At 38.7% G+C, this 9150-nt stretch overlaps 1 protein-coding gene across 2 annotated transcripts in view; it reads left to right on the plus strand.

Annotated features, from left to right (window-relative positions):
• LOC144001539 (cartilage acidic protein 1-like) overlaps nucleotides 1–8711 on the plus strand; it is a 30043-nt gene extending 21332 nt beyond the window's left edge. Inside the window, exons 11-15 of one of the 2 annotated variants that reach the window (XM_077495949.1) lie at nucleotides 110–278; nucleotides 2053–2198; nucleotides 2308–2350; nucleotides 2450–2593; nucleotides 3678–8711. In XM_077495949.1, the coding sequence (XP_077352075.1) occupies nucleotides 110–278; nucleotides 2053–2198; nucleotides 2308–2350; nucleotides 2450–2593; nucleotides 3678–3805 (630 nt within the window). In that variant the 3' untranslated portion in view covers nucleotides 3806–8711. The remainder of the gene's footprint in view (nucleotides 1–109; nucleotides 279–2052; nucleotides 2199–2307; nucleotides 2351–2449; nucleotides 2594–3677) is intronic. The other variant, XM_077495950.1, reaches the window with a different exon arrangement.
• Nucleotides 8712–9150: the final 439 nt, after the last annotated feature.

The following is a 9150-nucleotide window of genomic DNA, read 5'->3' on the forward strand; positions in this document are numbered from 1 at the left end:
ATAATAAAATACAGATTGCCACAAAATGTCCCAAGCGTCTCATATAGGTACATGTCCAGTAGTTGACCAAAGCCCCGCCTAATCTTCCTTAATGGTGTGTGTCATAAAGGGAACCACAAATTCATGGCTGCGTGTGATTCCCCGGACGAAGTTTGGTGCTTTTGCCAGAGGTGCTAAAGTGGTGGTGTACACAAAGAGGAGTGGACCGCATACACGTATCATCGATGGAGGGTCGGGGTACCTCTGCGAGATGGAGCCTGTGGCACACTTCGGCCTCGGTAAGAATGAAGACCGAGCTGTACTTGTAAGTGGTGACGAGGCTATGTAATATTCATTCAAATATGCCACTCAAAAAACGACAATCATCTGTCAAATGTTTGACAGAAGCTACAAAATTGAAGCCCAATGTTGTTATCCATTTCATATAGCTGTAATGGCCATGGCTCCACCTACTTTTATAGTTAACTACATAAATATGGAATTTTACAGGAAACAATCAGTTGATTATTAAAACGGATGACATGCTGATGATGAGAAACAGAATAAGCAGAGTTGGAAAGTACAACAAATAATGTGTAAAGCATCAGGCTGTTACCTCCGGCGTGATTGGACACCCGAGGGAGAGTGAGGTATCTCTGCAAGGGATTGGTGGGGGGACAGGTGCTAGCGCTGGAAGCTAGCCTGCCTTGTGACAAACTGGCAGCCGGTTCGGCCCACCCAAGACCAGATAGTCTCTCCAAGGCCTCTCCTGTAAGGCCTAAAATACACACAAACCACAACAGCAAACTTTTGGCACCATCCTAACCTCACAAGAGAACTGCACACTTGCTAAAGGCATCAGTCACTCACCACCTCTCAACCACAAAGTGACGTATGGGAGCAAGTACAGATGAAATATTTTTAGGCACACCTGCTGGCTAGATTGCTGTCTGACAAAATAACTTGTGTTTACAGTACAAATGCCACTTCACATAAGGGTCTCGCTGAAATTGGCCTGCTTATGGAAACACAATACTGTACAGGACTGCAAAAATCAGCCATTTTGATAAAGTACACAAACACTGGAGAGAAGATACAGGGCTATCAGTGCTGATGAGGATTTCATTCAATTCCAGTAGGGATTTTTTTTTTTTGTTCAATTGTTTTAGTTTTTTCCATTATACTTACTACGATAATTTTTTAAGTATTTTTATTTTTTTTAAGCCATTTGAGTTCACTCGACCGTGCGGTACATTTTACAAAAATCAATACAACTATAGCTAATGATAAAACCAAGTCAACTGCACAATACTGTCAACTAGACATGGGCTGATTACTTGTTTGACGGTTCACCAGGGTTTTAAAAAGTCAAGGTTTCACTAACCGCTAATATTGGCTGTCACCGGTAATGAGCTCTTCCTTTTCTTTTTGAGGGAACGTCCAAGCTGGGCACAACATAGATGCCTATATACTCCGTTGATGCACATTGTCTTAATAAATAAATAATTAAATAATGGTGCCAGCAGGTACTAGTTAGCCCCAAGGTCAAATTAGTAGCCTACCGGTCTGTTCTAAAAAAAATAGCAAACAATCTCAACACATTATTCTACAAAATTCATAATGTCATTTTAAATTGGTGAAGGCAGCAGGGCATACAGTAATTCAACTAAACTAAGTTTCTCTTATAATTTCAGAGTCGTATTGTATTATGGAAGAAAACCTACACTGTAGGGGTGTGCGCCTCACCAATAACAGACTATTTGATACATACCCGGTATCTGTATACATTTCCATATGACCCCACAATTATGTGATATCATTGGGTATGCTATAAGTAAATGTAATGTACAACTGCAACAAGCTGATAGACGGCTAGCCATGAGAGGATTGTATGTAACATCTTAATTTGCAGGCAGTACAAATGTGGACAGTTGTAATCCAAACGTAAGACTAAGAATATGCACATAATTTATTTAATTTACTGTGTACCCATTATCAAATGTGATCTATATAGCATCTAGTTACATTTAAGTATAATAAGATTATCATATGGTCTGTGCTTGTCCGTATAAGGTAAAGACGTGGCCACAAATGTGGAAGTGTACTGGCCAGATGGAGTCTCAGTTGCTCGACCCTTGGAAGCATCAGAAATCAACTCTGTGCTGGAGATCCACTATCCAAGAGACGACGATGAGGTCACCCCCACTGTGGAAATAGAGGTACAGTGGTCCCACATGGTCACATCAACCCCCGCACAATCGGCGCATAAAAACACGTTCCATTGCTGTTTTTCTACACTCTGGCGTAACTGAGAGTTTCTCTTAACAGTGTGGTCCCGGCTTTGCTCTGAATGAAAATGGACGTTGCATCGGTAAGTTGAAAACTTTCAGCTGTTTGTGTTGGTCACGTGTCCAAATCATCAAAGTCAGGGTCTTCCCTTCCTCCTTTGCCACCTCCCCCTCTTCCTCAGATAAAGATGAATGTACCCAATTCCCTTCTGTGTGCCCCTCTGACCGCCCTGTGTGCACCAACACCTACGGCAGCTTTAAATGCCGTGCCAAGAGAAGATGCAACCAGGGCTTTGAGCCCAACGACGATGGGTCTGCATGTGTGGGTGAGTAACCAAGGTGTATTTGACTTAAGCCACGTTTCCAAGGATATAGTTTTGTTGGGATTGAGAATTTGAATCGCACTCCACTGAAACGTCACAGTAAATCAAAAATGCCATGACGCGTTTGTTATGAGAGCTTTCGCAACAATTACATTTCATTAAGCGTGCAGGTTAACTTTTTTTGTTTTGTTTTTTTTACTAGGAGTGTCAGGCGATTAACATTTTTAATTGTAATTAATCACATGACTTCAATAGTTAACTCATAATTAATCACAAATCATATGTTCTAAATGCACAAAATAATATAAAAGTGGAAAAATAAAAGTAGAAAAAATATTAAACTTATAGAAATATGGCACCATCTTTTAGTTATTGATACAGTAATTTCATAATTCATAAAATTGAGTTCAAATTATATTAACTATTGTAAAAAAAATAGTGTGATATTGATTTGTGTTGGCCATTTTTCTGCCACTAGATGGCATCATTTCCTTTGTAAGACATTGGTGACAGCTCAGTGCATTTTTCTTTTCATTAAGAGGCTAAGAGCTATATAAGCTTTAACATGAAATAACTTGTGAAATTCTGCACATTTTTAAAACTGTAAAATACAACTTGAGCCCAGTCATCAGAAATTAAATGTATTACTGCTAAACTTTTTTGTGGATATGTCTGATGCATTGTGAATTGAATTCCTCCAGTCCAGGCTTTCCAATTATGGGGCGGTGATTAATTGCACATTAAAAAAAAAACAAAAAAAAAAAAAACTAGTGGTGTTAAAGGAACTTGAAATTAACTAAAAATGAACGCACTGATTTTGACAGCCCTAGTTTTTGCTAAAAAGTAAGCTACAGCTGCGATGTAAAAAAACAAATCCGAGTCCAGCTCGAGTCCCGCGATGAATTGTGTTCAACCTCATAGCTTCCACTCCACTGGCTTGGCGTCAAGTGTTTCACGGTGCGAACATCTCTGACCTGGTCTGATCCCTGCACCCCCACGGTCTTGCATGACTAATCCTCCTTTCCCATGTGATTCCACTGTCAGCCATAAAGACACAGATGTTGGCCAATTTCTTCTTTCTCTGCAGCCCAGGTGGCTTACTTTGGGAAGACGCGCTCCTCTGCGGAACGCACATGGTCAGCCATTTCTCTGTGGCTGTCACCCATCAGTGTGCTTCCTCTCATCATCAACCATCTCCAGAGTGGACTACTGTAGGCGCCTCATTTCTCTTCTTTAACAAGGATGTACAGAAACTCTTGAAGAAAACATTCTATCCTTCCTCTTCATCCAAAAACAAGCTCTATGGATCTGTGATATCAGTCGTGTTTTACACCATGCGTCACTTTCGGGGCTGGACAGGAACGTGCAGGGAGCATGCTAGAACTAACTGCGTTAGAGCCCTCTTGTCATCACCTGGCATTTATCTCAGCGGGATTTGAGCTAAGTCCAAGTCAATAAGTGGCCAAAAACTGCTGCATCGAACCCACTGACTCCACCGGCCACAGTCACGAGGGACACGCTGAGGCTGCCATCTGTATGTGCACAATGCCGCTCTCATTCTGCGTTGGGGCTTAACGGGATGCTGAGGAACACCAGGTCTCCAAGCTACAAGTTGTGTGTGCGTACAGTATGCGTGTGCGTGCGTGTGTCAGCTCGGGAACATATGCCAGACCATCTGTCAGCGGTGGTGGGTTACATTTCGTTAACTATTAATAATTCTACGGCACAGCAAAGATGAACACTTTCTTTTTGTGTGATGGCATGACGTTTAATTTTATTTATGGGAATCCACATGGTCTCACTAAAAAAACAAAAAAACAAAAAACAAAAACTATATTATATTTGATTCCATCAACATGAGCTTCACTGTGCCTGTGGGTGCTCCTGCATGTGCCCAGAATAAATATTAAATCAAATTAAAACATGGCAGACGTGCCATTTAATTCAAAACATTACATTTTCCTTTTAATACTTTAGAATTATTTTTGCTATAATTTGACAGTGGTTAGCATTTAAAATTGTTAGGGCATATTTCTTTCATTAAAATAATTCACTAAAGCCCAATAATGAGTATGTTGAACATATTCATTATAATAAATAACAAATGACAGTCCATTTGTGTATATTTAGCACAGTCCAACGATAATTTAATTTGCTTTGAAGAATCCTCATGAATGAATTTTGAATAAATTTTACTTAGTTCACCATGCCAATTTTAAAGACATTAAGTTCAAGGAGAAAACACTTCTTTTTTTTTATTGAGCCACATGATATTCCCGAAATAAAATTACCTTCTTGGAAATCAAATCAAAGCAAAGTGACCATTTAACATTGCCCGGTGGGATTTTCCTGCCCATTTCACAAAGGTCATGACGACAGCATAAAAGATAGCAGTGAAATCTGCACTTTTGAAACTGGTTCAAGCCCTTCCCCTCTACAGTAGTTCTAAATCATAATCATTCATTGAATTAACACCTCTTAAATTATTTTTTGTGTAATATAAAAAACATTTCTCTTCTATATTTTTGCTGCTACCACCAAAATAAAAAAATAACAATAAAAATACACGAGTCAACGTCTCAGCCATAAAAATATCCTTTTTAATTGGTAGATAAAATTAAAAAGTAACAATAAATGTTGTAGTTATTGACACTCAATTGGGCAAAATTCGCCCCCAAACGTTTAAATGATTTATTTCTTCTTTTTTTTTTTTTTTTATTATCTTTATATGTGCATCATGGTCTAGTGCTGTATTACAGTACATAATTAGTGAACATCATTTCAACAAATGTGGGGCACAATCGTGCTCATGGCTCAGCTAGCAAAAAAAGAAAAAGAAACGGTTATATCTCTCAAGCTTGCTGCCGCACAAGCTACTTCAATAAGAACTCGTTCAACGGCACTGAAACTCGTCATAAAAACTTACCACATCCAGAGGACAACGCTATAAACGTTTAAATTTATGTATTTTACATAATTGACCGAACTGTCAAATACATGTTCACTGGTGAACGGCGTCCAAGATTTACTGCACATGCGCAACGAGCGCCATGTTAGAAAGGTGTTTACGGGCGCCATGTTGGACAGGTGGTATATGCCACGGAAGAGGCGGGACTGTTTTTGCAGATCTTGGTTCCTGTTCAGTTTGCGACGTGTGGACTGTGTTAAAATACTTGTGCTTCCGACTTTGTGCCCCTCGGTCGCGCGTTCGTAAGCTGGACCGGAACCAAACTGATGTGCAAAATCCCGTCCCGCCTTTTCCGTGGCATATACCCCATTTACGGTATCAACGGAAGTGGCAACGGAAAAATCACATGCAACGGAAAAATCACATGCCAAATATTAATTTGTTTTGGCCATTTATTATGTGTTTTGTTAATGTATCCAATTAAATATTTGCTTAATGCTTTTATTGTGTATATATTAGATTTATAAATATTTGTAAAATAAAACGTATGCATACATTTGTATCTTATCAAACAATTGTAACTATATTAATTCAAAATCCAATAAAAAAAATACAGATTAAAAAAGTATTTTACATAGTTTACATACACATTTGAACTATACATATTGTTTAGCTCATCAATCAAATCTGTTCCTTGTGTACAAAAGTTTGCCTACCCCCGTTTGTAACAGTACAAGTGTGGAATTCATCACACAGGGAGGCAAACTATGCTTCATAGCTGCATGATTCTTAAAACAGTTTCAAGAACAGTTTTGGCTCCAACGATGACCAAAAAACATTAAGCGGCTGACAGTGTGTTCTCTAAAACTTCCAAATGATTCTCCAGGGATGAATTCTCCTTGGAATACTCACAACTCTCAACAGCACTGTACTCCAGTTTTGACTGCCTTTACCGTCATCACAGAACTTCATCATGTGCTTTTGGCTGAGATTTCACTAAAGACCTTCAGGCTATGTGTGTGAGATTTTGTGATTCATCGTCGTCTTAAATATTGTGTGCACTTTTGTCGAAAGTGTTGCACATTTCATCTGAGCTAACAGCACTGGTCATGACAATAATCCATTTATCTGTTAACAAGCTGGATCCAGACCACAGACAACACCTGTAAATAAATGTATAAAAAAGAGAGGTTTCAGATGTTTTTAATGACAACTAAATGGCATTGAAACAATTAAAGTCTCACACAGCACAGAGGATGCTGGACGGCACTGCAATGGAGTCATGCTATCTGTGCAAGCCAAGAAACTGTTAGTGAGAGCATTAGCAGCTGGGTCCTGCAGATTAGGTTCAATCAATTCCATTATTTTATATCTTTTGCTCGTTTGCAACTAAGAGGTCTAACCTAAGTGATTTTCTTGGGACATTTGTGTTCAGCTTCTTTTGCCTGTACAATAAAGATCCCAATTTTTCTTGTTTTCAATCCATATAGTTCTTTCTGCTCTCCTCCCAGTCTAAATTGCGGCCTAATTTGAGCATTTTACACTCTGATCTTTCAGGCCTGATTATCAAAGTTTAACGTGAGTGAATATAATGTGATATAGAATGGTAAACATGAGTTTTCCTCATCTGTTAGCCCTGAAAATGATCTGGGTTGACATTGTTAATGTTCAAAATGTTAACCACTACAATGGCAAATTGTTATGTCTGTGGTCAAAAGTGTTGGAAACAAAACGATAGCCAAATAGGAATTGACCTGAGAAGCAACAGTGGTTGTGTTGTATGTGTTACACAATCATTTACCACAATAAAATGGAGAAGAGTCAGTTTACAATCACAATGTACTTACTAGAAAAGCTAACAGTTAACTTAGCATCTTGTATTTCTTCTTGTTTGTATTAGGTGACAGTCTGAGTCCCCCTGGGACACCATGCTGCCTCTCACAGGTCAGTCTTGGTACTACAGCACCTTTATATATCATTATCTGTGCATTGTGCTGTGTTGGTCCTCTCACCAATGCATTATGAGAGCAGCAAGAACAGGCACCATTTTTTCCTCGAGTCATTAGTGGGGTCGCACATTTTAAAATAACGGGAATTTGTGTGCCCCACTTTGGGTACGATTCTGTGACAAATGTTTTTCTATTTCTATATTGATGTGCCAAAGTGAGCAGCCATTTTGTGAACAGGATAAGACACATCAAAAATATTACTCAACCATCCCACTGGGAAACATGGCAAAGGCCGCTAACTGTGAAAAGCCATCAGAGGATTGTTCAAAGTATGAGCTAATCCTCAAGAAAATAAAAAGGGAAAAAATGACAGTGACGCATATATCTGCTCGGCCACTTTAGACTTATCTGGAAGAAGGATTACATCGTTTTTGGGAAGCGTGGACGTATACACGATGACAGAAAGACATCAGTGAACGCAATAACAGAATCCTGTGATAAATTTTGGCTCAAGAGGTAACTCAGCCTGTAAAATGGTGTCATTGAATGATGTCCAATCCTTTTCTCTGCAAACGGGATGCTAAGTGTGTGCGTGTATCTTTTATGTGTGCCCCAGCCATGAAACGAGCTGCTTATATTCCTTGTACAAAGTGAAGCAACACAATGTGCACGTACGTGTGTGCGAAACAACCTGCATGCTTTTAATCACAAATCATCCAATTTCCTACAAGCACACAATGTTGACATTCAGCGTTAGTGTTGAAGTAAAACCACGAGGAGATCGAGAGCAGCTACACAGGCGGGGAGATATGTTGAATATTTTCCCTGAAAGGGAATGAGCACAAGTGGATTTGTTAAAGAATAAATGGAAAAATAAACCACAACCTTTTGGATGTTTACATTTTATTTGCAGCTGCTGTCACAGAGTTTATTTTATCTGAAAATGAGCTTCGGCATATACTGAGTGCGATAATGTGCTCACTTCTCAGAACTGAGAGTCGAATGTTTTTTTTTTTTTTTATCTGCATGGGTTTACCTGATTGTTGTTTGTGTGTAATTTGCTATCTACAATATTATTTTTGTATATTTGTTTAATTTTGTGCAGAATCCTTTCCACCATATTTCATAAGAGAACAGTGATTTAAATAAATCCACTCTGATAGGAACTGATTTAATTTTATTTCATGATGTTCAATCAGGTCTGTTGTAAAAAAAATGTGGACAGGTCTGACTCTCTATTTGGACATTTATATGGTTGCACAGGTCCAAAATATGATAAACGAAGACTAGCTTGTCCAGAAGTGTGAATGTGCATTAAATGGTGTCATTTGTGTGATTCAGGCTCCAAACCCCTTTGGACCCTGATTTAAAAAAATTTTTTTAAAATCATCTCACGTCATTTGATTACATTTGACTGTGGCTGATCTAATGAGCACGATTAAAACAATTCAGATAAGTGATGAAGTACCAGCAGAACTGCCACTGACTGCTGAGTTAACAGCTGTAATTACAGAGCATTTTCATCACATTAGGACAGTATTAGTAATAAACCAAGCTAAATTTATTTGCAGTATCATCGAAATGAGATACGTCATTTATTTTTGAAACAGCTCTAAACACATTCTGAGTCACTTTGAAGCGAGGAGGTTGGTGGTGTTGCCTTTAAAGGAACCACACATTTCATTCAACCTTTTTATTTCATG

The sequence above is a fragment of the Festucalex cinctus genome, chromosome 14 (assembly GCF_051991245.1).
Source record: "Festucalex cinctus isolate MCC-2025b chromosome 14, RoL_Fcin_1.0, whole genome shotgun sequence".
NCBI classification, from domain to species: Eukaryota; Metazoa; Chordata; class Actinopteri; order Syngnathiformes; family Syngnathidae; genus Festucalex; species Festucalex cinctus.